The sequence below is a fragment of the Clavelina lepadiformis genome, chromosome 3 (genome assembly GCF_947623445.1).
Source record: "Clavelina lepadiformis chromosome 3, kaClaLepa1.1, whole genome shotgun sequence".
In the NCBI taxonomy this organism is placed as follows: domain Eukaryota; kingdom Metazoa; phylum Chordata; class Ascidiacea; order Aplousobranchia; family Clavelinidae; genus Clavelina; species Clavelina lepadiformis.
In genome coordinates this window covers 18658630-18683282 of record NC_135242.1, presented here as the reverse complement: position 1 = coordinate 18683282, position 24653 = coordinate 18658630, and the positions used below count along the sequence as shown (strand labels likewise).

Here is a 24653-nt window from a genome sequence, read left to right as displayed (position 1 = left end):
AACAGCAAAAGGCACAAAGTGAAACAAATTTTATTTCGGAACTTTCAATGACTTTTTTTTTGTAAAAAAGCAGATCATTTTCAGAAGATTTAAAGAAAGAGTATTAAACAGTTTTTGAGCAAGATTTTTAACTTCTTTTAACAGCAGAAAATTTTTGTAGCATTCTCAAAGTGCTAAAGAGAAATTTGTGTTTGTACGCTGGGACGACATTATGTCAGTGGCAGATATAACAAATGGATGATATTTATCAAAAGTAAGATGACAGGTTATTACTATCTGGTTCGACAAGTGAATTGTTGGTTGACTTTTTTCATCACATCAAACGGGTCTTACATTGCGATCGTGCTTCTGGAAATTTGATTAATTTTAATGCAGCGTAGTTAGCCTTATCATTATGTAAATATTGATTCCATGGCTACCTATTCTTGACACGTAGTAGGCCTAAACGTTTTTATCGTTTCTAAGATATAAAAAGCATGTTCTCCTATTCACTGTTTTAGTCACAGTAGTCATAGGTAGCAACGACCAGTTATGTATAGCAATAGCAATTCACATGTGAAGTTCATCTAAGGTAGGTTTCGAAAACGCCAAAAACGAGTTTAAGCATCGGCACACTGGTCATGTAAAGATATGTGTGTTACTTGAAAAATCTCTGTTGCTAACCACTGAAACTAACCACTTCAACGACACATGAGTGCTTTATAAGTGAAGAAGCAATAAACAAGATTTACCGATAAGTTATTGGTGTTGGAATAAGCTAAAGCTAATATTTGCTGACAGTTTGACGTCGATTAGTTTAAAAATTGACGTAGATATATTTTAAGCGTATGGTAGGCTAGTAATCACAAGTAAAACCTTATTCAGAGCGTCTAATTTTGTGGAATGTTTGGTGTAGTTGGATGATCGTTAGCAACATTTTTTCTTTAGTATATATGAGCCAAGTAAGCTTGGAGCAAAGTCGTTCGTAGACATTTATCAGGGATCTTTGTTTCTGTTGTTTGCGGTGAATTCCGTGTGAGTGTTGAGTTATTTATTTGAACTTGTTAATTTAACACAGACCAAATAAAAATTGAAAGTAAGCACAGTGCATTGAATATATCAAAGGGTCAGTCAGTTTCAGACCTTTTTTCTTCATGTTTCAGGAATAACTGGTAACACGCGGTAGGTCTGATGTGTTTGAGGAGTTTTAAGTGAGAAATCTGCATTATGCGGTATAATAGTCACAAATCGCGGTCCAACTTAAGTTTCGAAAACTTCTTTTGTAGTTGTTGTAGTTGCATACTAACGTTGGTTAGTTGGTACAACGTACCATCATTCAATGAAGGTAAGGTTATCTTAGAATTTGATCATAGATCAAAATAGCTTTTCGTTTGTTTTTTGTGTTAAAGAGTTCTTTGCCCGTTGGCATCATAAACATATAAACCAGCGCTCATTATTCATAAAAGTTAACACTAAACCTGAAATCCAATTTGTGTCAGCAGTCGCATAATGTGGAAAGCTGTTTTGTGAAAAAAAAATTTTGGTTCGCTTGATTTAGTTCCAGCTCCATATCTCTGAAGTTCACAAAAGTCAAGGCAGCAGTTTTTAGCTTTTCAATATCGTCGCGTGTTAAAAAAAGCATCAAAAAGGATTCCAAGCTTCGTGCTCAAAGTAAGTAAATATGTAGTGCAAAGCAATGTGGTAGCCATGAAACCAGAAGTTGTCAGAATGGCCGGCTCGTGAAAGAAACCCTCAGGGCGATCGTGGATGTAAAGCAACGCCGGAGCAGAAAGGCCGTGCCAGGTACCGAGTTTTGGTGCACTTTCTACTAAAACCAAGATTTATTGCTAAAACAAATCAAACATAATTGTGTTTTACACGTTACACATACCTTGTGAATGCCAGAGTGTTCTTGTGAAAAATAACTTTAGTTAAATTTGTCAATCTGGCCTTAGGGAACTTTATTACTTGCGTTTGCGTCCGCCATTTCGTGTTAATACGTAGTAGTTGGCCGGTTAACCTGTACAAGTGTATGGCTTAAAAATATGCACATTTCCTATAACTGGACGTACATTTGTGGTTATAAATGGGCGGGAGTGTATCACACGTTGTGTTCGTGAAAGGTTCGCGGTTTCCATTTAAAAAGTGTGGGTTGAGGAAAACACTCTAACCGTGTCAAGTACTCTACAAACCAGCATCAAGATGCCAGCAACGACGAAGCAAACTTCGTTCTCGCGGTTTCAAACATTCATACAATGATTGATGCGGTTTTACAGGAGTTGGCAAATGTAAGAGTTTTGAATTTTTCTTTAGGCTGGTTTCCATCGCAAGAAAGTGTTATTTTGTTCAGACACAGAAGTATGACATATTGCCATTTCCAACGAATACTGATCAATTCACAGCCCTTTATCGCCTCTGTGATTGTATTTCTCATGTTTTTTTTTTACTTTACTGACCGTTTCATAGAATATACAGCATCGGTTTCAATTTTATCAACTTAACGGAAAGGTTTTGTATAAATATTTGGCGGTTTGAATAGTGTTTGGACGGTTTCCTAAAACGCCTTTTTATAAATATACAAATTCATACCGGCTTTGACTGGGTTTTGAAATGCAACTGACCGCAGCAATGTATTGTACCACAGGGTTGTTATAAAAACACTTTTCTGTAGTTATATTAGCCGGTAACCAGCTAGCGAGATTGACGCGGATATGCTATTTGTTGTAAGACATTTTGTTTTGATAAGCGTTTTGTACAAATATAGTTCTTTTGTATCTGAATGCAGAGAAGGACGAACGTCACACGACCTGACAAGTAGCACGGAAATTTGGAATCTTAACAAGTCCAAATTTACGTGCAAGAACTTAGGCACGTTTGATTTTTTTTTTCAACAATTTGCTGTTGTCGCTAAAAGAATTGACCGTGAGTCAAACAGGGTTTGCTTTGCCCAGTTGCTTACCTTTTAAGTAAAAGTCAAAAATTGCTCATATTTTACTGGGGAACTCCCAAGTGTAGCCCTGATGCAGGAGTAGCGATCAGTTGGGAAATTAGGCGCTCTCACATTGCGGTAAGGGAGGTTAAAGTGTAAGGCTCATCTAAAACTGTATAAATCATCAACATCTCATCTCAACGAAAGTTGCGTTGAAATTTACTGCCACACGATGATTTGCAAACGCCAATTAAGTTTCGTCAGGTTTTAATATATTAGGAGGCTTCTCGCGTTTAAAACTAAGCTTGAATACCCAGAGAATGAAGACTATATACATTCTGTTACTTTGCTTTGGTTTTTGTGATGGATTCGGAAAACGTTTGAATATTGGAAAAGAAAAGAGTCAGTATCTTGCTTAGGCAAGAAAACGTGGTAGGGGGCTAATATAGTTTGAAATCAGGTTTTGAGGAAAAGAGTAGGCTTAGCCAGTTGATCTGAAGGATTTGGTTAACTTTTGTGTTAAATTTATTTTATCTAACCGACACATAGTTTCGTGTCGTACAATTTCGTTGTACGTTTGTTCATTTAAATTCGTTTTCAAACTGTTTATCACAATACGCTGCTTGCAAAGCTTGGGTTGTGCTTGTAGTGTTTCTCGAATATAAAATACGTTCACGTTGACAGGTTTGAACTTATTCGTTTGAAAGTATTATGAAGTAAATGCAATGCAACTGTAAATAATAACTTTTCTGTCGTCTAGATATCAGTCCTAGAAACAACACGATTTTATGCTTATCGAACATTGTTTACACCAATGTCACTTCCTATCAATGTAGAACTTGAACCGTATGACGTGGTCCACGCGCTAATTTCTTGAAAAACTATTTTAAAATGTTTTATTTTTCTAGAATAATCAGAACTATAGACGACAGAAATTCGTTAAAATTTGAACCGTTTTTGTCCTTAAGGCACTCCGCTAACAATTAATGTTTATTTTACGAGCTTTCCCTCATAATTGTAGTCCGCTGAAACAGACTTTCTGGCCAATATTCTCTTTGTGCCTATTAATGTGTAAAACCAACAAACCTATTGACCACAAAAGCCTTTGTCTGAAAAATTTCTTTATTTTCAAGGATCTATTTGGTCTTTTCGCGATCCGTGAACGAACGTTGGCTTACAAAAACAATATGTCAATATTCAATTCAACGTTTGTCCGGGGGTTGGGTGTCATTCAGTAAATCCATCAACGGTTAAATAGTCTGCTCGTGTGCGTTTGCTTGATTGTCGTCAGCCCTTAAACCTTAAACGTTACACGGTTTAGCAAGAGTTTCTCGAAAAGAAAAATATTTTCGAAACGTTTAAACACATGAGTTCAACAGGACAGGAGATATATAGGCTACAGTAGTCTGGCATATCTGCAAATCGTGAAATTACTGGAAATGCCATAACTTTTATGAAGAGTTTTGTAACAACAAAATGTTAGATTTGTACTTGGGTGAAATTTTTTTTGCTGCACTGAGTTAAACCAAATAAAATAAAGTTTATGGATGTTATAGTTTGGATCTAAGGAGGAGAAGCTATAGCCTTAGTATTATCACTACTAATAAATACGATTTAATCTCCGTAAGACAAATAATTAATCTTTACTTTGTCAGAGTATCGTTGCTGTTACAGCCCTAAGCTGAAAATTATACAGTAATTCTTTATAAGTATGTGAAGTGAAGTGTATTAACTGTGAACAAATCACATGAAGTAAATTAACTGTGCTATGGAAATTCCATCGTCTTCCGACATTGATCAAGCTAATCCGGGAAGGAGGCCGTCTGTTATCCAGCATCTGCCAGCATTGGATGCACCGCAGGTATCGTAAACACAGTTGATGTTTGGTTTATGTTCTTCCCATGCGTGACTTAACATGTTCTCGCTTTTAGCCGCCGCATTCAATCTGTCCATGGTTTAGATTTTACTTCATATTTAGTTAAATATCGTTCTCCAGCTCATCGATGTTTACCCACATTAAAATCGATAAAATTTGGAGCTTATTTTATAATTTGGTTTATTGTTTGCTCCGATTGTTTTACAACAATTTCTGCGATTTTTCATGGGAAGAATGCCCGTGTTATTAGCAAGTTTAAGCATGCTTTTAACTTTACTGTTTGCGTATTTGCTTTCAAGACTTACTTCGTATTAGGGACAATCCATTTTGAAGATTCTGAGTTACTCCAGCCTTTGCAAATTAAAATTTATTTCTAGATATACTGTACATTTACTTGTTCCTTCTGCTCCAAAGGATATTAACCTAACATTGTTACGCCATAACTAGTGCAGTAAATTAGTAAACACCGCAGATAGCTACTATGCCTCCAGTAGGCTATGTAGTATCAAATATTGTGGAATGCTTTTTCGGTATTTATGACTTAAATTTTTCTATATCATGGTATGTTTTCCATAAAACAGACGTTTGAAAATAATAAAACGACACTTTTCATAATTGATGTGTTGTTAGATCCACAATGTCTTTTTCAGCATTCGTACAGCGAAAGACCTAAAGTTTTGCTCCAAGGACCGCGGACAAATGCCGTCCCTTTTAAAGAGCACAAGCACTATCGCCGGGTCAGGTAACAAAGACGTAAAAATAATTGTAGAAAATAAACTTGTTACATTTACACCATTCCAAAAAAAGAAATAACTTATTTAGAAACACCAAAAGTTATGATGATAGACTAAATGAAAAACACTACATATATACATACGACTTTAAAATGATTTACTTTCTAATTGTTTATGGGCATGGGTCGTTGTTGCTAACATCCTCTAAAACAGAGTTTAGCATAATACTTTTCTTTTGTTTAACTTTCACATTATTTTTCTAGTGATTCCATCGGAAACAACTATAGCCCCCTGGCACGCGATCTGTCCACAGCACTTATATACAAGCTTAAACTTGGTAAGTATGAAGTGGCTTAACAGTAAAGTAAAAAAGACAAGATAGAATTCTTATTTTCCTTCGTCGACCAATTTCATTTAAGTTGGCATATTTTATTTCTTTTCCAGCTTCTGCTCATCAATCCCATGATAAACACCCGCCGCTTGATCGACGTCATCACATTCAATCACCGATTCACCACCACGAGACGCTATTGCGCAGACATCCGCCAGCCATAGATCGTTCCCCGAAGCCCATTCTCATCGCAGCCACTGCCGATATTCAGTTTAATAATGAAATTAGAGCTCGAAAACAGTCTGTAAGAGTTCAGCAAGCTCAAAACAGCAAGGACTTTCCAATAAGAGAGTAAGTTTTACATTTACAGAGTGATTAAGTGATAGTTGATGGTTGATGTATAGCTGCTTCATAGTGTATGCAATAAATTTATACCGCATAAAGACAAATACGGGTGTTGGCAAAACAAAGCTACGGCAAAGGCAATGTTATTCTGTGTTACTATCGTTTGATAAATTTTACAGATTTGAAACGCTTCCATTTTTCGCAGGTTTCAGTTATCCACCAGCGCAGAATTACGTCGCAAACGGCTGCGCGAATACATCGGATATGACATAAGTCAGGAGGCGACCCAAGGATCCGTTCACTCGGAAAGTGCCCCTAATAATCGCGCATGTAAGTCAAAAATAATCTTAATCATGAATAAACTACTCACTGTATATGTAAAGTAAAAACTGAAGGTATAGTTTGTTTTAAATTTAGTTATAGGTGACCGCGATACATTAACACAAAGTAACGTCAAAAACACACCTTTAAATATTCGTACTCCTGCTTTGATGTTTAGTTACCCAACCGGATATTATATTACAGTATGTTATAGTATACTGCATTATATTACAGTATATTGCACTGGCGTTTATCGATGTATAAATGAAAGAACAGAATTTTTGTAGGAAAACCAATTGTCAGTTTTGTATATCACAGAGGCTGCAATCAATTATGACCTCCTTCGGATAATTAATCAAGAAAGTGAATATTTTCCAGATTCGCCGGCCAAAAATCATAAAATGCCTCATTTCGATTTTGAAAGGAAGCCAGCACGGTCAAACGGTTCACGCCACTCGAAACCTACAAAAGAGTCTTTCTATCTGTTCACGAACGCGGGCCAAAGTTCAGATAAAGCTCAGCGCTCCAACAAAGAAGTTCCAACATCGCCTGCAAGTCAAACACGCGACCCAAAGGTATATCTCTATGCTATGCAATTTTACATATTTCTTGTATGTAAGTTCTTGTAATCACAGTTTAAGCGGAAGATTTGTTGAATTAACTTTATTGAACCTTCCGCGTCTAACTAACCTTCCATAGGTTCTTATACTAATCTGCGTTTAACTAAAAACTCACTAAAAACTATATAAAAAAGTCGTCTGCTATAAAAAGTTAGTCAGATTTTTATTCAAATCCAGGCAGTCGAAATAAAATATCCAGAAAGTCAAACACAAACATTTATACAAGCGTTACGTTTTTTCGTTTGAGGACTTAACTGGTTGGCATAGTTGCATAAATTATAGATGAACATTACGGTTGCCCTTTCAAGCAAAAGTTATAGAATCCGCGTAGTATCAGTTGTTAGAATATTAAAATGAACAGAGATAAGTAATAGTATATGTATTGAAAAATAAAGGTACAGTTATACGAGCAACAATGACTAAAGGTTTTAGAAACAATTCAGGGTGAAATGAATTACATTTAGCATTGTTATTTTAAGTTTTGCTTTACTTATTTTTCTCCTACATGAAGTATGCTAAGATAAGCTGGAATTGAATTCACTGAGTTTTCATTGTGTCACGCAGTGCAAGGCGCAGCATGGCAAAAAGATGGATATGCCAAACTCGGAAGTTCAGCCTGAGGCTTCCACTTCAGTGCTTTCCACTGCTATGTACCGGATCACAAACCAATTTGTCGGACCACAAAGAAGCTTCGACCACGAAGAAAACACTGCCTACGAAGCCAGCGTGCAACCACTTTCTGAAGAAAAGCTTGCAAAATTTTCATTTGATCCGAAGAATTTTGTTGAAAATAAAGGTAAAGACAATAATGAAGACGTCTCCAGATCATTTCTTTAGGACTAAACGTAATGGAATTCTGAACCGTTGATATAAATTTTATGTTAACGCTTTAGTGATGTTTATATCTTGAACTGACACCGAATTAATTGTAAGTATTTAGAAGCAACAAAGCAAATCAGCGCATAGTCTCTAATGAAAAAGTATTACGTTGTATTTTTAAATATAACGATGGATTAGTGGTATAACTACATATATACCGCGCTCTGCTATTAGGGCAGAAAAAAGGTTTGGGCAAGCGGCGATTCGACGTCAGATCATACACAAGTGGAGTTGGCACAGGAAGTGTGGGCACAGTAGCTTCCGATTCCCAAAGTGAATCTTCCACAGAGTTTCCCTTTGTGAGCGATGATGATGTCATCTCGGATGATTCTGAGGAAGAGGAAGGCTTGAGGTATTGTGCAAGCACTAGCAAATAACGTTTGCTCTTTCACTTATTACATTCTTATATTTCAAAATGTTTTATTCACAGAGTACATGATGAAGCTACACAGGCAACCTTAAACGTTGAATTTCCACCTTACACATTTTCAACCCACGGTCTATCAAGACCAGCAACTCCAGAGCCTGATTCTATACCAAGGTAAACTGAAGCGTTTTGTTTGTTTATGGGGCGATTGTTCTAAGTTTAACAAAGTTAGACTTTGTGCCAATTTCATCTATTTAGATACTACTCAGTCATGGAAACATCCATAGAGGGGTCGATGATATCGTCCTTGCCTTCTGAATGGTGGCAAAAAAGCTTGAAGTTTTTGAAGCGAGAGCTGGTTCAAATGTGGCCGGCACTTACAGACAATTTGATCAAGGTGACTATTTTAATGACACTTATATAGTTGTCCATGCGTACGTTGCCTTGATGAATCAATAATTCCCAGTGTAGTATAATAAATAATGTCAGTCACGTGTAAGTCGCCAAAACCTTGTTCCTGTAGCTCTATATTCTACTTGTGCAGTTGATGTCTGTTTGTAAAACACTAAGACTAGTAACACAATGGCATGATTCACCAGGAAATCAATCTTCTTCACAAACGCAGTATGAAAAAAGCTGTCATGGATTATATCCTCTTAGATCCAAAAGAGCAAGAGAGACTTGGAGTTCAAGTCCCATTTACAGTGAGGATTTAGCGTCTCTAACCAAAACCAGAAAATGCGGGAAGCTGCGTCTTTAATTATTTCAAATATTCACAGCGTTCAAATTCAGCCGGTAGGTGGCGGTATCCCTGGTATGAATCCCTAAATCGTGCCCGACGTTTGGTGAAGACGAACTTGTACATCAACCATTCCGTAAACGCTAAAATTCTCTACCAGTGGGAATCCAGGTAAAAACGAGTAAGACTTTCTAGCCGTAAATAGCCTTGCGTTTGTCAGGTGTTATGTGACTAATGTAAAACTTCATGATATCACCAAAAAGTCACATTTTATTGCAGGTATTCTACGTTTCGTTTGTTGAATATACCGAACATCTACTCCCTAATGCCACTAACGGTGGAAGAGCTAAAACACGCGGTGGAGCGCTCAAGTCAAGAAGCTGCTGAAATTTTAACTTCACGTTGGATCGAGGAATGCGCAGAGATTGTTCGGGAAAAAAAAGAAAGCGTTGAAGCTGCAGTTTCTGAAGATGACGAGGTGAGTTTCACTCTTTTACTTAAATGGACATAGAAACACATATTGATGATTTTTTCAAAAATTATGTTCATTATCCAGTCCATCGAATACAAATTATAACCTATATTATTAGCTATTTTGCAAATTGATGTAACCTTTATTTTACAGTTTACTTTAAACGTACATTAGTTATTTTGTATGTCCTTAATGCTTTTATGCTTTGTCATGGTGTCCAGGTGGCTCGAATGGATGGTATGGATCACTTTTTTGGCTGCCTAGCAACCCTAATGTCAAATATTATCCGAGAGCTAGTGAGAAAATCCATACAAGACGTTGTGTTTTTACTCGAACAATACCGGTATGTGAGATTGTTGTTTTTGCAAGAATACGTTTAACCGTCTGAAATTTTAAATCAACTGTGGTGTGTAGTGACAGATATTTTAGCTCCTATGTCAGTTTAAAGAGGAGTTACAGTCGGTTTGTTTTCTGCAGCCATGGTAACAAATACGAACAATCCTATGAAGAAAGTGGATTGCATTTACCAGCTAAACCACATCCGATAAAATTCTTTATGGTAATACAAATTTGAAGTGGTGTATATAAGTTATTAGAGAACTCTAGTTTCTTTTGAAGTATAAAAACAAACATATTTATCAGAGACCAGACATGACAAACGTCTGCACCACCTTTGAGCCTGCTTTTGACAAGATCATTGAAAAGTTGCATGAAATTGTGGACGTCATGGTGACAGTGAGTTCCCTTTAGATCTCTATGGTGATAAATTGCTCAAAATTGCAAACTTCTTAATTTATCAAACATAATTCAGAGCGTTCAACAGTTGCCGCGTGTTGAACATCTGCTATTTCAAGCTGTCGAAAACGCAAGCGCAACTCACTTGTCGGCAGTGCAAACGGAAGACGAAATCGTGGTAGTAGCCAAACAACGAATCAGTGCCGTCATTTTACATAATAGTTACGGGCCCACAAGGTAAAATGTTTTAGTTTTATTTCATACATATATGTTGTCAGTTATCATCAGTTATTAATGTATATGTTTTAGTTTTGGATAAGAAATGTCTTTATATTTATAGGTATCGCGGTGTGTATGAACCAATATATGGTCACCTGCTGAATGGCAAGACCGACCGAAAAGTTCAGCAATTTATTGAACGTGAACCTCCGCTTCGAAGTTACGTGAAGGAGTTGGAAAAGTTGAAGGCAATGGCTCGTAGTACCAGCAGTCTACCAGTCAACGTCCCTATGCATTTGTTTTTACTTGACTGCAAGCAATTAAATCAGGTACAGTTTTCCTATAATGTCCTTCTCAAATAAAATGGTGTGAATGTGGTGTTTTTGCTGTTTTTGATGCTGTTCGCCCGTTTTAAATCACCAGATAAATTTTATAATTTTATGCTTCCTGTTACAGTGGTTGCTGGATCGTAGCCATCATCTGCAGAAAATGATGATCGATAATGTGATGAACATTTCTCGTCGTTTCAATCGTTCAATTTGCACAACCTACGACGAAATCGTCAAGCGCATAACATCTCACGTTGAAAGGTTAGTGCCTATGCAATACCAGGTAGGTATATCTCACATACTTCTGTTATTGTTTTAGATTTTATCAGAACCCCTATTATTTGTTTAGCACAAATGGTTTGGTGGAGCTCCAAGAATACGTAGATAATTTGGCTTCTAACGAACTTATTAAGCTGAAGGAGCAGCTTGGTGTGGCAGCAAGTAATTTGCTGTTTCTCATGGACTATGCACACTTGAGCAAAGATGACGTACTTCTTAACGATAACACATTTTCCTGGCCAGACCGAATTATACCAATTATGAGAAACAGGTAAGGGAATTAAATAGCCTAATCTACAAATACGAGTGCTTCATGTACTACTTTCACATGAGTAAGTACGTACATACACACAAAGCCTATACATACAGTAAGTATTATGCAAACATTACATATTAACCCATTTACCCACATGGCAGTGAGCAGAGACTCCAGAAGGAGCATGACTTAAAAGTTAGCAAGTTGAAAACCTGGCAAAGAGGTCTTGAGAAAAGGTTGGCTGACGTTGCTGCTGAGGTGAAAGAATTTCAAAAGAAGGAGAGAATGGGGGAAGCTCATAGGTATCTGGAAATCCTTGATGAAATACAAGCAAAGATACACGGATTTATGGAAGAGGTAGACAATACAAATAAAACCTAAGATGAATTATATATTTTATAAAAATAAATTTTTACAGAAAAAAGCCATGTTGAATACCAGCTAGATTGCTGTAATATATATTCTCTAGTTTGTTGCTGATATTGTCACAATTACAATTGGTTAACGTTGTCTTGTCTTTTGATATAGAAACAACAGGTCAACCGGGAAGAAATGCTCTTGGATGTTGGCCACGTGAGTCCTTATCCTCAGATCCAAGAAATCACATCGAAAAAGGAACCTTTTGAGAAACTTTGGAGAAATGTGGTCGCATTCAACAAAATGCATGATAAATGGATGAACGGGCCACTTCTCGAAGTTAATGCCGAAGTGGTTGATGAAAATGTAATTTAGCCTCCAGTTATTTTTTGTAATGCTCTTTAACCCTGGATAATCCAATGGCTCCATCATTCTTTCATTCTTAGCTTATTAATTCAACAATCCGAGTTAACGATCAAATGACGTGTTTGTTAACCTGTTAGGTGCAAGAATTGTGGAAGACGAGCTACAAACTCACCAAGCGGTTCCAGCATCCTGACCTTATGGGACCACTCAAAGCTGCGACATCGATAAAGAACAAATTGGAGAAGTTCAGAATTAACATGCCTTTGATAAATGCTCTTTGTAATCCCGGTATCAAGCAACGTCACTGGGATTTAATGTCCCTGAAGGTATGTAGAAACATGTCTCCCTACTGCAATGGACTAAATGAAATTCATGCTGCAATGCTTTAAGCTTATTAACTTAATTCTAAATTCATGCTGATTTTGAAGTCATTTTTGTGATGTTGTAGTTTCAGTGGTATTTTGTTGAATGTAGGTTGGTTATGATATGACCCCTAGCAGCGGTACTGCGCTGAGCGAAATGCTTCGCATGAAACTTGAGAAGCATTTGGAGGAATTGACGCACATCAGCAACCAAGCAAGGAAGGAACACGCTCTTGAAAAGGTATTTGTTAGCTGACTTTTGAATCATTTTTATATCAGTGTATATCAAACTGTGGTTAACCTTTCATGCAGTTATTAATCTTTTCTAATTCATTGTCTTCACTTCTGGTTAAAGTATTTGATATCTATTGATAAACTATAAGATTGTAACGTAAACTGACCTCTTGTACGTTGTTGGTAACACTTTTTTTATATCAGGCTCTCACCAAAATGAAGGACGACTGGGAATTAGTTCACTTTGGTATGGTGCCTTACCGTGACAGTGACGTGCAAATTCTTTCAGCTGTGGACGACATCCAGATGCTTTTGGATGATCACGTGGTAAAAACCCACACAATGAAAGGATCTCCTTTTATCACCCCATTTCTGGATGAAATTGATGAATGGGAAAACACTTTGGTGAGTGTCAAAAATGAAATTGTCGAAGTTTCTGATGGATTTTTATTGTTCAACATTTTTATGTAACTCAAGTTGTAATCAATGTTATGATACGTTTTGGCTTATTGACAAACCCTGTCGCACTACTGATTGTTTATTTAGCAAAGATCTCGTGACATCATAGACAGCTGGCTGGTTGTTCAAGCAGCTTGGCTTTACCTAGAGCCCATATTTGGTTCCGAGGATATTAGAAACCAAATTCCTACTGAGGGTAAAATGTTCACCCAGGTATTTTTGGTCTGTAACCTTAGCTGCTATGTTTTGCAATTGTTACGACTTACAAAATTAATGCCTAATAATATTGCCGTTAAAAGGTGGACGGTCACTTCAAGGAAGTGATGCTTCAGGCTGCAAAAAATACCAAAGCCATGTCCGTGCTTGCTCAACCGGGAATGCTGGAAATACTACAAGACTCACAGGGACTCCTGGAAAGTATTCAGAAAGGACTCAATGAATACTTAGAGAAAAAAAGAATATTCTTTCCTCGGTTTGTCATTATCATGAACTTTGTAGCTATGTTACGAACGGGTGTCTAACACTTGTGCTGCTTCCACAGATTTTTCTTCCTTTCCAATGACGAGCTCCTGGAGATCTTGTCAGAAACGAGAGACCCTTTAAGAGTCCAACCTCACTTGAAGAAGTGTTTCGAGGGTATTGCAAGCCTTGTATTTACTGAGGAGAAAGAAATCGTTGCTATGCAGTCAGCTGAAGGTGAGAAGGTGGATTTGATCGAAGTCATTCAACCTTCAGAAGCCAGAGGTCTTGTGGAAAGATGGCTGTCAGAAGTAAGGAATTGTGTTATACTATGCTGGTTACTAGAAATTACCATAACTTAAATTATTGAACATTTTTTGAAAGGAACAGTGTATAGTGAAGTGTTAAAAGAGTCGTTAGCTTAATGAAACAATAAGGAAGGTTTTACTGTGCAAGGCAAATGGCTTTTTCATTCCTGTGTGATTATCTGAAACTCACCCAGTAATGAAGCCAGCACCTTTGCAGAGGAAATTCATCAATCCATTCTATCACTTTTTTTCTTATCGAAACTTTTAAAGATAGAAATTTGAAATTATAAGCTTCTAAAGACTGAAAGATTTCTGTCGGTCAAAAAAGTGAGTTTAATTTGCTTGTTAAGAATAAACTAAAATAAAACTTTTTGTTGTTCTTAGGTTGAAGAAGTGATGAAATTGAGCATAAGGGAAGAGACGTCGCGAGCCGTGGACGCTTACCCACAGTTCCCTTTCAAGCAGTGGTGTCTGCAATGGCCTGGGCAAGTTATTTTGGCGACAAGCAACATCTACTGGACGGCTGAAGTGACACAGGTACTTTTTCAGACATCTATTCTCCTTTGTGATTTTGAGCTTACTTGTGATTCTCCCGTAAGTGGGCTTAGTGAGTCGCAATATTGTCAGTAGAAGTAAAAACTATTTTAAATTTATTTTAAGTCTTTTCTTCTGGAATAAGAATATCTGGGCGTCCGAGCTTTTTATGGCTTTCTTTTCCTGTGTGACTTTGAATATCCCACAGTCATTGAAGCCATTAGTTGCTCAGCCCGCTATCAGCCAGACGTAGATTAAACAGAAGCAATAGTTTTAGAAAATACTGATCGATTACTTTGAAACTATAATGTTATCCTTCAACCATTTTACTGGAATGATTTAAGTATGTTCGTGCCAATCAAACATACTGTAATCCTGCACCTATACTGGTGTACAGGCCATCAGAGATAAAGGTGGTCTGAAGCGATACTTGGACGTGTGTACCAGTCACATCGATGACATCATTCAACTTGTTCGTGGCAAACTGAGCAAAATGGATCGAGTCACCTTAGGAGCTCTGGTGACAATTGACGTGCATGGTAAATAAGTACAGTGATATTACAACTGTAGCGTACTGTATAGTGTATACTGTACCAGTGTTTTAACATATGTAATATTTACCTCAAAAATTGACCAGAGAACTTGATGGTGTTGGTTTTAAAGATTATTTCTGCGCAGCACGTGACGTCGTCGCTGGTTTGGCTGATGACGGTGTCAGTGACCCACGTGACTTTAACTGGATTGCGCAAATGCGATATTATTGGGAAGATGACGCCGTTATGGTTCGAATGATCTCTACAACGGTTCCTTATGGATATGAATATCTCGGTAATACCGGAAGACTCGTCATAACGCCATTAACTGAACGCTGTTACAGGTAGGTTATAAGACCATATGTGACTAGTATTTATTTATAACTGGATTACGCGTAATTGCCTGCTATACACGGCGATACACGGTGATACACGGTGGTTCAACACGGCTAGACATAAAAACAGCGGATTCTTGGCTTGCAGTGCGTTATAATTCAGCTGAATAACCACTCCAAACAATGGTACGTATATAACCTACAGTACACGCGTATCATCTTACTCGTTCCAATAATTTCCGCTATAGTTTGATAAATCAGATGCAACAGTTGTACAAGATACATTTAAAAATGCTTATACTGTATACTCGGTATATTGTAAAGTTATGTTTGGTCATAAATAATTATGTATTGAATTAGGTAAAGTGTTTCACGCGTTGTTCGTAGAAACAAATATGTCACATACATATGGTATCGAAATTGATTAATTAAGGTTAAAGTTGTAACAAACATGTTTATATTTAGAACCTTGATGGGCGCGCTGCAATTGAATCTTGGAGGAGCTCCGGAAGGTCCGGCCGGAACCGGAAAGACCGAATCCTGCAAGGACCTCGCCAAAGCCGTGGCGAAGCAATGCGTTGTATTCAACTGCTCCGATGGCTTAGATTATAAAGCCATGGGCAAGTTTTTTAAGGGATTGGCTCAGTCAGGTGCCTGGGCGTGCTTTGATGAATTCAACAGGATTGATCTAGAGGTTAGTTCATGTTTCTTATCGTAGTTGATACCCGACGTGTCTGCGAGTTAAGGTTGGATTTTTCTGTGCACCACGTCTGATTCTGAGGAATATTACTGTGAGATAGTTCGCTTTCCTATTATGGCTAGTATATATACTGCACCAATCGTTATGGAAATAAGAATATAGGTGGTCAAAGTCACGCTCGAATGACCAAATTGACCATCGTTGCGTCACACCATCATCAGGCGTGACGCAGATCTTTTTTGTAATCGTTCTGTTTGTAACCTGGGATCACGTCAATTGACCGTGAACAAATTAACCGGCGACAATTGGTCGTGATCAACTGACCGGCAACAAATTGGCCGGCGATCAAATTAATCGGCGACAATTGGTCTTCATCAACTGATCGGCAACAAATTGGCCGGCGATCAAATGTGTAGTAGTGTAGTGTCATATGTGTTTTGCAGCGAAGTTGTTTTAATGTATTACTCGTATTTCCGGAAGTCTTTTTGTTTATTTAAATAAATGTTTCAATTTGTATTGAAATAAAAATAAATTTTGTTAAAAAAAGGAAATAATTACAAACAAATATTTACTTTACATATAATATACTACCATCAACTTAAACACAATAATTCAGCACTTGCACGGCCAATTTACCTCCTGGTCAATTTTCATTCCGGTCAGTTGGTTCTAGGTCTAGGTCAATTTACGTCACGGTTAGTTTGTTCGCGGTCAATTTACGTCACGGTCAGTTGTCCCCGGTTAGTTTGTTCGCCGTCAATTTCCCACGGTTAATTGTCGTGGAACCTTGTAACCTGTAGAGAGGATTTCCAAATTTGGAAAAGAGACGTATTGACCATATATTGACCTATTCTCCGTAATGTTTTAGTGTATATTAGTGCAAGAAGTTATAGCTTATTGATCGACTGTCATCAATGTAAAAGTAACGTATAATAGAAGTCCACAATGTTCTCCATATTGTATAACAATATTCCTTAAAATATCCGTAAATCGTACACCATGTAATACTATATAACTACAGTATATATGCGGTTTTTAAAAAATAAGTTAATGCGTGTCTTAAAGAATTCAGTTATGCATGGTTTGATTACAGTATAATTTGAAACTGATTATGAAGTTGGTGATGGTTTTCTTTGTTGCTGTTTGTTGTTGGAGCCAGAACTTGAGTATTAGATGGCTAAGAAAGCAAAATAAAATCAGACATTTCGAGGGTGAAGTGTAGACCACATAATGCGCATTTCTGTTGATTTTAATTACGGCGATTTCAAGAATTGAATTATTTTAATTGTGACATATCATGACGAGTATTGAATTTAAAGCATTGGATTAGTTATCATGCAGCATCTGGTGAAAATTGATTGTTTGAGAATGACGTGTTTTTTTCGTCTTCTTTTCAAATCTTTACCAGCATAGCACTAGTCAAGCGTCAAGTGCTTGGTTGTTTCAAGAAGAATTTCTATAAAACTCACTTGTGAGGACGCAAATTCAATGCAGGTGCAAGTGTTAGCCATGTTTAGGTATATCTTGCATGTGGTTCACTGTATAGCTGCTGTAAACATGTAGAATGATCTCCTTGGTTGGAAACTCTTGTACGAGTATTGCTTTTGATGGAATTTCGGTGATTCATATTTAGCATAGAGGATATTACGCTGTTTGTAACAGCGTATGCTCTTTAATTGAAGGCGATGTATCCTACTCATGGTATTAATGCATAGAGGGTTTGTATATGTTGTTTATTTTAAGGTATATTGTCCTCTTTTGTCGTACAGTGTAACTTATAAGGTATTTTTGGTGTCTAGCTTGGTCCTAAAATTTAAACCGCTGTTTGATCACGTGCCTACTCATGCTGGCGTTGAAAGTTTTGAAGCAATTAAGATTGGAATTTTCTCTCAATAAAACTTTCTGCAAACCTTCAACATGTCCTTTTGTCAATTACTACAATATGATATAACCATTATTTAAATTCTATTAATGGTGGTTAGTGTGTAGTACGTTTATGATTTTTATGTTCGAAAAAACACATTATAAAAATGTTAAAACAACACCAAAAACAAACAAACAAACAATAAGTAAACTAATAAAGATGTTTGTACACATCAAATGCGTTTTTATCAAAATCGAATTTAATGGTAACATGTAGCCTAGTCAGTACTGTATTTTCTGAAAATGTGGAGTGATTCTGCGTGTCGTCATCATGGAAACTAAGCTGTGAAAAGTGAGCAGCGGATAAATTGACGTTCCGGATGTGCTGCACGTTTCTCTTTGGCTTTTCTTCAGAAACAAGGTTTTGAAATTTTTTTATCAGTTTTCTTCAGTTTTACGCGTCAACTCAGTATTCATCATCTATCGCGGCGTACTCTGAATCTTTTGATACCGTGACGTTGACTCGTCGGACGGATTTTCTTGGTATAGGCATCGGTGATCGTTCCCCTGAGCCTGCCACCTGTGGTGGATCAGGAAATGGCACTTGTGGAGAAGCTCTTTGACTTGAAGGATCCGTTGATGTTGGTGCATCCACAGTGGTGCGATCATTATCAGCGTTGTTTTCATACGGGGATTCAATGGTCACATTGTTGGTCATGGTCTGAAATAGTTATCCAAATTGATAAGTTAAATAAGTTAAATTGATAGTTATCCAATGTATTTTACTGCTATCATGGGCTGATTCTTCGCACTACACCAGAGATGTCTCTAAGTTTTTAATTTTCTTTAAATTGTGAGATTTTAATGACGTTTTATTGTTTAAACTAGTTCAACATTTTTCGCAACCTCATATTGCTCGTTGAATTGGACGGATTTCTCTTCTTTTATGATCGGGTAATTCGGTTTTCTAGATGATGCTCTAAGTCGCGGGTCACTTCTGGAAGATCCGCCAGTGCGCGTACTTCTTTGAAAATCCCCTCGTCTGCTTTTTTTCTTTCTACTCTTTTTTACACTCATCTTAGTAGTAGTTTTTGAAATCGGATCGATAGAAGAATAGGTCAGGGTTTGGCCTGCCTGGTTGGAAGAATGTAAGCCTTTTTGTCGTATTGAGTCAATTCTTGACGCATTTGTCGGGTCATCTTCGTATAAGTTTGGCTTTACGGTTCTATTCTCGACGTAGTCTAACGGTTCTTCTGATGAACAGTCTGTATATGCATCCGATAGGCCGTAAAACATTAAGTCAAAAAACAACAAAGATTTTCGCAATAGAGATTTAACACGATTTTTTGATAATACGATGATCGTGTATGATATTGCGATTTAAAAGCTTCAACGTAAATCGTAAACTCTTAGTTACCCCAGTCTGAACCAGACTCCGAGATGGAATTACTTTCCAAAGTCATGTGCGACGCCAAACTCCCGTGCCTTGACATCCTGCAACAGATCCACAGACACATTATAAAGAATGAACGTTTGTGAATTTACAGTAATTATTGATTTAGATAGACTACTTCTTTTCTAAACAAAGAGTAAGAGACGCAACACGGGCTAAGAAACGACCCGGATATAGAATTACTTTTCAGCCGGTGATTCAGTTTGTATCATATAATGTTGGTGATGTCATTATACATTTAAAGCAATTAGTCACAGAGTAGTTTGAAGATTTGATATGCTTTCTGGGATTTATAAGTAACTTACGAACGGGATGTCATGCTGCTATATGCGGGGTCTATGATATGATGCATTGACGTGTACCCGACGCTATTTCCTTCATCCTTTTTCGCCTCTTCGGTTGAGATACCGCTTACGTTATTCGATTCTGGTTTACTGTCTGAATGGTCTGAAAACAGCATAAAGTATTTTAACATAACGCATATAATGCTATATTTTACATCTATTTTGCAGCATTTTGCTGTTGTACACTAGAAAGTTTTGTATCTCATTTGTAATGACTATACCTATCCACAGCAAGGTATCTAATAAAAAATCAAGTTGCATCACACCTTTCTTAAAAGAATTTTTCTTCTTGTCTTGGGAGTTTTCCTTTTTCTTGTTTTTGGTCCTTTCTTCTTCGATTTCAGCATATTGAGATTCTTCCGCTATGAAGGCGTTGTTGTCATGGGAAACTGAATGAAACAGAAGTTGCAATGGTTTTGAATCTGCTAATAATTTCTTGCATGGTTGATTCACATTGCATAATTCATCGGATAAATCGGTTGCATGATACTGTATAAAGTGGTTGCCAAAAAGTGGTAGTACGCAAAAGCTGTCCAATGAATTTAAATATTTGTATCATATACAGTAGATGCTGTATATCGTTTATATTACGCCATGATCTTTCGTATTTGAATAATCTAACTTGGCTCTTTGGTAGCATTCTTCCTTTTTTTATCAGGAGTGGCATACACCGGTGTTATATTCTGCGCTTCACTTTGCTGTCCAGAGCTAAAAAAATACAAAGCATGTCACATTTCTGCCGTGTACAAGGTTTTAAATAACTTTACAACAATGTATATTATATTTTTATTGATAACAAGCGCTGCATGATCGTACTTATATTTTTAATGACAAAAAAACGTTTCCGTAAAACCAGGTAAAATTTAACGTACCCTATACAGAACTAGTTTCTACACAAACAGCTTAAAGTTCCCAAGGGTAGACCTGAACAAAATCTTATACCTGAAACTGTGACTATTGGATCTATCGGTTAATATTTCCTCTGGATCTTTGTACGCTGACAGTTCGATGTCCGGGTTCAAAACCTCACGCGACGACCCTATGTCCACTTTTCTACATCTCAGACACATGATTATAACGATAACGAGAATTATGATCAAAACCGCTATAACCACAACCACAGCTGGAAAGTAAGGCTCTTCGAAAAAGGATTTAGTGCTCTCTGCCTGTTTGGATGTCATATTATGACTGATTGTAGTCGATGCAGTAGAACAAGATGGTGATAACAAACAATCCTCATTTTCTATTTGGCTTTCTTGGGCTTCCGTGCATGACAAAGTGCAGTTTCTGCGAAAACAGTCTATTTGATACAGTATTGACTTTGCCTGGTTGTACATCTAGGCCTATACAAAACACGATTTTTTATGTATGTTTCTTCAAAGCAAGTTTCAATTTCTTTGTTGTTTACATCCGTATAATTGCTATAAAAATTTTCTTTGAAAAGTTGCTTTCTAATTTTTATTGCATTGTGGCATTTGGAATTTCATAAATTCAAAAACAAATTAACCTATACTTCAATAAATTATACTCGCAATTACACACCGATATCTTGTCCGAACTCCAGAGCAAGAATCACATGTTGTCCACTGTGACCACTGCGAATACGTAAGGCATTGATGGTCGTTGCAGGGCTCGGTTTTGTTGCGTCTTGTTCCGCTATTTCCTGGGAAGTTAATAATAAAAATATTTTTGAATAGTATAAGATTATTTACATTGTTCTTGAATATCAGTAGCCCCACCGACAAAACTTAGCTCACCGCATAAATCACTTGCGCTTCCCATGTATGTACAAAAGCTTTCGAAAGTTTGATGTCCGCCGCCACAACTCGCAGAGCACGATGACGATTGAGACCAAGTACTCCAAGTTGGACATGCTTGCAAATTACAAGTGCTCATAATACTGTATTGCATGGCTAACAGTCCGTTTGTTCCTGGGCAATTGTACGACTGCTCGTTTGGTGGTTCTAATGTCAGTAATAAAATCAGATTATTTAAAATTTTGTTAATATTCCGCTTATAGGCCTACTGTACGTGTAGATAATATTGATATCAACGTGAAGCTGGTTATTGTTTCCTTGGTTATACTTATTCAGTTGCTAATTCAAAACGTGATTTTAGACTTTGGTTAGATGTCAATGGTGGTATTAATCAACTAAGAGTAGCAAAGCATTTTTTTGAAATAATCTTCTTATACATATTGGTAATATTGATTTACCAGATAAATTTGTACAAGTTCCGTTCAATGTTTGAGTTCCTCCACCACATGATTGGGAACAACTTGTTTGAGTGAGAATGTTAAAGTGGCCAGTACAAGTAGAATCGTTGTAACACCTCGAATGCGTCCTCATGGTACAAGTAGGATTTGTAGAACAACTGAAGTACGAAATACTTGTTCCATCGTAGCAATCTCCAATGCAACTTTCGTTTTGCTGAAAAAAAAATACAAAATGGACTTATCTGCGCTGTACTAACTGGAATTAATTGTTTTATTTAAATGCCAGTTGAGTTTTGAACGCTTACCGTGCTTTGCCATTGACCAGCACAATCTATATTCACATCACATCCTGTTTGTAAAATCGTCAAATAAGGATCTCCAACATCAACACAACCGATACCGTGTGTATGTCCGTCGTTTATTGTGCAAGTAAGTTGTCTAACTTTGTGACAGTTTTCTCTATCGTTGCAAGGTTCCCAGGCTGTCCACGCCTGAGCTTGAACACATGCAAGATTTGCGCCGGCCAATAACACAATCCAGATAATTGTAACATTTGTTAAAACATTGGTTTGCGCCATTCTGAATGGTTTTGTATTAATCTTCACCTTTATGGTTTGAAAAAATATTCAAGTTATTTTGCTAGAAGCGAAAGTTGTATTACAAACTTGTCGTAGTTTCCTATTTCATTTATAATACAAACAACTATTACAACTGTCTTGGAAATGCTTGCTTCGTTTAAAAACTTGGACAAATAACGTTCACAAATTCTTTGACTTTATGGACGTATAACAACAACTATGAACAACCGACTAGTTTAGGTAATCTAACTAATACGTACTGCTCCCTTTCTGCAAGCAGCATCATTTCAACCGACATATAGCAAAACATTAATCAGTGTATACGTGAGTCAGCCCCTTTTGCATTACCTGAAAACGAGTGACGTAAAAATGGATTCACCGCTTCTTATAACTGTCCACTATATTTTCCAGTAAATTAATCGTCATTTACTTTTATGGAAAATAAATGTTGACGAGTTTCAGTTATATTAGATGCGGCTTTTAATCTCCGCCTTGATTCTTGTTGTGCACAATGCGCCGTTTCATCTTTATAGATCAACTTGTAGTGTGCATCCAAAACGGTCTGATTTTAAGTCTCTTATGGTAGTGGAATAAAGAAAAAAGTTTATGGCCGTATATATAAACTCAGGCATTGCTTGATTTGGATAGCTGAAATATTGAAAGTTATTTAAAATGTCAATTGTTTGAGAAAACTTTTAGTCCTCATCCCCTACTAAATACATATTAAGTCTTTCGTTTTGTGTTCTTTAGTTAAACCTACGTCATAAAAAATTATTGCAAAATTTGCTTTGTCTGCTCTTTTTCATCCGTAAACGTGAACTTTGAAAACCTTTACAACCTCAAAACTGCAAGTGTATTTTGGCAAACTGACCACCGCTGACGGATTCTGTAGACGGCGGTATTGTGTTAGCACGTTGGCCATCTGTTTTTATGCTTTTATATAAATATTTATATATTTCCGAAACTTGAACGACGAGATGAAACATTTTTTTATCATTTATGATGCCAATAAATGCAGTAAATGCACAAAAAATAAGGCTCACTAACACCAACCGAGAGACGACAAAAACACCACAATGAAAAAATAAACTGATAAAATCTCATCTAAAAATAAAACGAAATACATTTGGTGATAAATGTATGATGATAACAAAAACAATTTGGTTATGTGAATATTAAGAAAGTAGACGTCAGCTCTCTACGAACGACTCCTGCACATCATACGTCATCCGGTTATTGAGGCAGGAGTGACGTATCCAGGTTCCCGTACGAATTCGTAATCGCTTCGGCCTGGTTGTGGCACTGCCTTTAAATCAGGACAAGGGGCACTAAATGATAATAAGCTAATCAGTTTATTCTTTATTCTTTATCAACTTAAAGCTTCACACGTTTACTTTAGTATTAGTTTAAGTCAATTTGTGCAACTGCTCAGTTACTGTTCCCGAAAACTTACCAAGTATATATACTTTGGTTACCACAAGGCATAACACACCAAGTATATATTAGCTTGTAGCACAGATTTACCTTTGTACGTTTGGTTCGAGGTATTCCACTTTCGATGTATTTGCAAGCTTTGCGTTGTCATCAAGTGTGACGTAGTTAAGGGAAGAAAGGTTAGCATTCCTAGGCAAGAAAAAAATCATTTAAAAAAAATCTACCTGTTTAAGTAAAATATGTTAAAATACTGAATAGTAATTTGTATTCACTTTGCTTTGACTTTGTACTTCTCAATTTGTTTGCACTTCTCAATTTGTTTGTACTTCTCCTTTGTACTTGTGTTAACTTATTTAATGATAAAATGAATTAATATTTTTACCCTTGGTTTGTAGATAACTGATTGCCAATTGCAACGTTGTCTTGTTTTTTCGTATTATTAGAATTCTTGATCAAATTGCTTTGTTCCATAATAGTTTCATAAGCAGTTTCTGCAGATTTTTAGTAAAAGTTGTCGGTTATGATTGTTTGTATTGTAAATCTGAAATGCTTATACCTGCTTTATTTTCCACAATAAGCGACGAGCCAGTTTGAGTTTTAAAAGCGAGCGTTGGTTGCGTCGCATCTTGATTTTGTGTCCTGATTAAAAATCGTTTTGAGAAAAAAGCGACCACTTCATCAAAATTAACTGTGATATTTTACGTGAAAA

General features: G+C 36.8%; 3 protein-coding genes and 1 long non-coding RNA gene across 9 annotated transcripts in view; 1 reads left to right on the top strand and 3 right to left on the bottom strand.

Moving 5' to 3' along the window:
- Nucleotides 1-4568: 4568 nt before the first annotated feature.
- The window catches only part of LOC143448560 (dynein axonemal heavy chain 3-like), a 51360-nt gene continuing 31275 nt past the window's right edge, over nucleotides 4569-24653 (top strand). For all 6 annotated transcript variants that reach the window (XM_076948367.1, XM_076948364.1, XM_076948368.1 and 3 more), the window contains exons 1-32: nucleotides 4569-4769; nucleotides 5435-5526; nucleotides 5782-5855; nucleotides 5963-6200; nucleotides 6400-6524; nucleotides 6894-7090; nucleotides 7700-7931; nucleotides 8189-8366; nucleotides 8445-8555; nucleotides 8640-8778; nucleotides 8981-9085; nucleotides 9161-9291; nucleotides 9400-9598; nucleotides 9814-9935; nucleotides 10070-10151; nucleotides 10235-10327; nucleotides 10404-10564; nucleotides 10668-10875; nucleotides 11003-11136; nucleotides 11225-11425; nucleotides 11572-11767; nucleotides 11939-12133; nucleotides 12271-12459; nucleotides 12608-12736; nucleotides 12934-13134; nucleotides 13276-13401; nucleotides 13488-13660; nucleotides 13730-13958; nucleotides 14340-14492; nucleotides 14887-15028; nucleotides 15168-15366; nucleotides 15823-16051. In XM_076948367.1, the coding sequence (XP_076804482.1) occupies nucleotides 4677-4769; nucleotides 5435-5526; nucleotides 5782-5855; nucleotides 5963-6200; nucleotides 6400-6524; nucleotides 6894-7090; nucleotides 7700-7931; nucleotides 8189-8366; nucleotides 8445-8555; nucleotides 8640-8778; nucleotides 8981-9085; nucleotides 9161-9291; nucleotides 9400-9598; nucleotides 9814-9935; nucleotides 10070-10151; nucleotides 10235-10327; nucleotides 10404-10564; nucleotides 10668-10875; nucleotides 11003-11136; nucleotides 11225-11425; nucleotides 11572-11767; nucleotides 11939-12133; nucleotides 12271-12459; nucleotides 12608-12736; nucleotides 12934-13134; nucleotides 13276-13401; nucleotides 13488-13660; nucleotides 13730-13958; nucleotides 14340-14492; nucleotides 14887-15028; nucleotides 15168-15366; nucleotides 15823-16051 (5076 nt within the window). In that variant the 5' untranslated portion in view covers nucleotides 4569-4676. The remainder of the gene's footprint in view (nucleotides 4770-5434; nucleotides 5527-5781; nucleotides 5856-5962; nucleotides 6201-6399; nucleotides 6525-6893; nucleotides 7091-7699; nucleotides 7932-8188; nucleotides 8367-8444; nucleotides 8556-8639; nucleotides 8779-8980; nucleotides 9086-9160; nucleotides 9292-9399; nucleotides 9599-9813; nucleotides 9936-10069; nucleotides 10152-10234; nucleotides 10328-10403; nucleotides 10565-10667; nucleotides 10876-11002; nucleotides 11137-11224; nucleotides 11426-11571; nucleotides 11768-11938; nucleotides 12134-12270; nucleotides 12460-12607; nucleotides 12737-12933; nucleotides 13135-13275; nucleotides 13402-13487; nucleotides 13661-13729; nucleotides 13959-14339; nucleotides 14493-14886; nucleotides 15029-15167; nucleotides 15367-15822; nucleotides 16052-24653) is intronic.
- LOC143450461 (uncharacterized) lies at nucleotides 18041-21400 on the bottom strand. The gene is made up of 8 exons (XM_076951020.1): nucleotides 21260-21400; nucleotides 20660-21004; nucleotides 20340-20425; nucleotides 19984-20106; nucleotides 19679-19820; nucleotides 19338-19414; nucleotides 18827-19185; nucleotides 18041-18641 (listed from the first exon to the last, which is right to left on the bottom strand). The coding sequence occupies exons 2-8, from the start codon at nucleotides 20896-20898 to the stop codon at nucleotides 18387-18389; spliced, it is 1281 nt and encodes a 426-aa protein (XP_076807135.1). The 5' UTR covers nucleotides 20899-21004; nucleotides 21260-21400; the 3' UTR covers nucleotides 18041-18386.
- Nucleotides 21422-22785, bottom strand: LOC143448488 (uncharacterized). Its single transcript, XM_076948256.1, has 3 exons — nucleotides 22238-22785; nucleotides 21933-22146; nucleotides 21422-21681 (listed from the first exon to the last, which is right to left on the bottom strand). Exons 1-3 carry the CDS (start codon nucleotides 22508-22510, stop codon nucleotides 21422-21424), a joined length of 747 nt encoding a protein of 248 aa, XP_076804371.1. The 5' UTR covers nucleotides 22511-22785.
- Nucleotides 23483-24474, bottom strand: LOC143450460 (uncharacterized). Its single transcript, XR_013114699.1, has 3 exons — nucleotides 24327-24474; nucleotides 24035-24133; nucleotides 23483-23838 (listed from the first exon to the last, which is right to left on the bottom strand). It is a non-coding gene; the product is annotated as an uncharacterized LOC143450460 (long non-coding RNA).

What these genes read in the sequence shown, in the direction of transcription:
- LOC143448488 (XM_076948256.1), bottom strand. Translation starts at nt 22,510, where the DNA reads ATGGCGCAAACCAATGTTTTAACAAATGTTACAATTATCTGGATTGTG. An exon ending in CTGGTCAATGGCAAAGCACG is followed by an intron (nt 22,147 to 22,237) that starts GTAAGCGTTCAA and finishes TTTTTTTTTCAG; the next exon opens with CAAAACGAAAGTTGCATTGG. An exon ending in AACTTGTACAAATTTATCTG is followed by an intron (nt 21,682 to 21,932) that starts GTAAATCAATAT and finishes TACTGACATTAG; the next exon opens with AACCACCAAACGAGCAGTCG.
- LOC143450461 (XM_076951020.1), bottom strand. Translation starts at nt 20,898, where the DNA reads ATGACATCCAAACAGGCAGAGAGCACTAAATCCTTTTTCGAAGAGCCT. An exon ending in GGAGTCTGGTTCAGACTGGG is followed by an intron (nt 19,186 to 19,337) that starts GTAACTAAGAGT and finishes ATGCATATACAG; the next exon opens with ACTGTTCATCAGAAGAACCG. An exon ending in AATTCAACGAGCAATATGAG is followed by an intron (nt 18,642 to 18,826) that starts GTTGCGAAAAAT and finishes TAACTATTTCAG; the next exon opens with ACCATGACCAACAATGTGAC.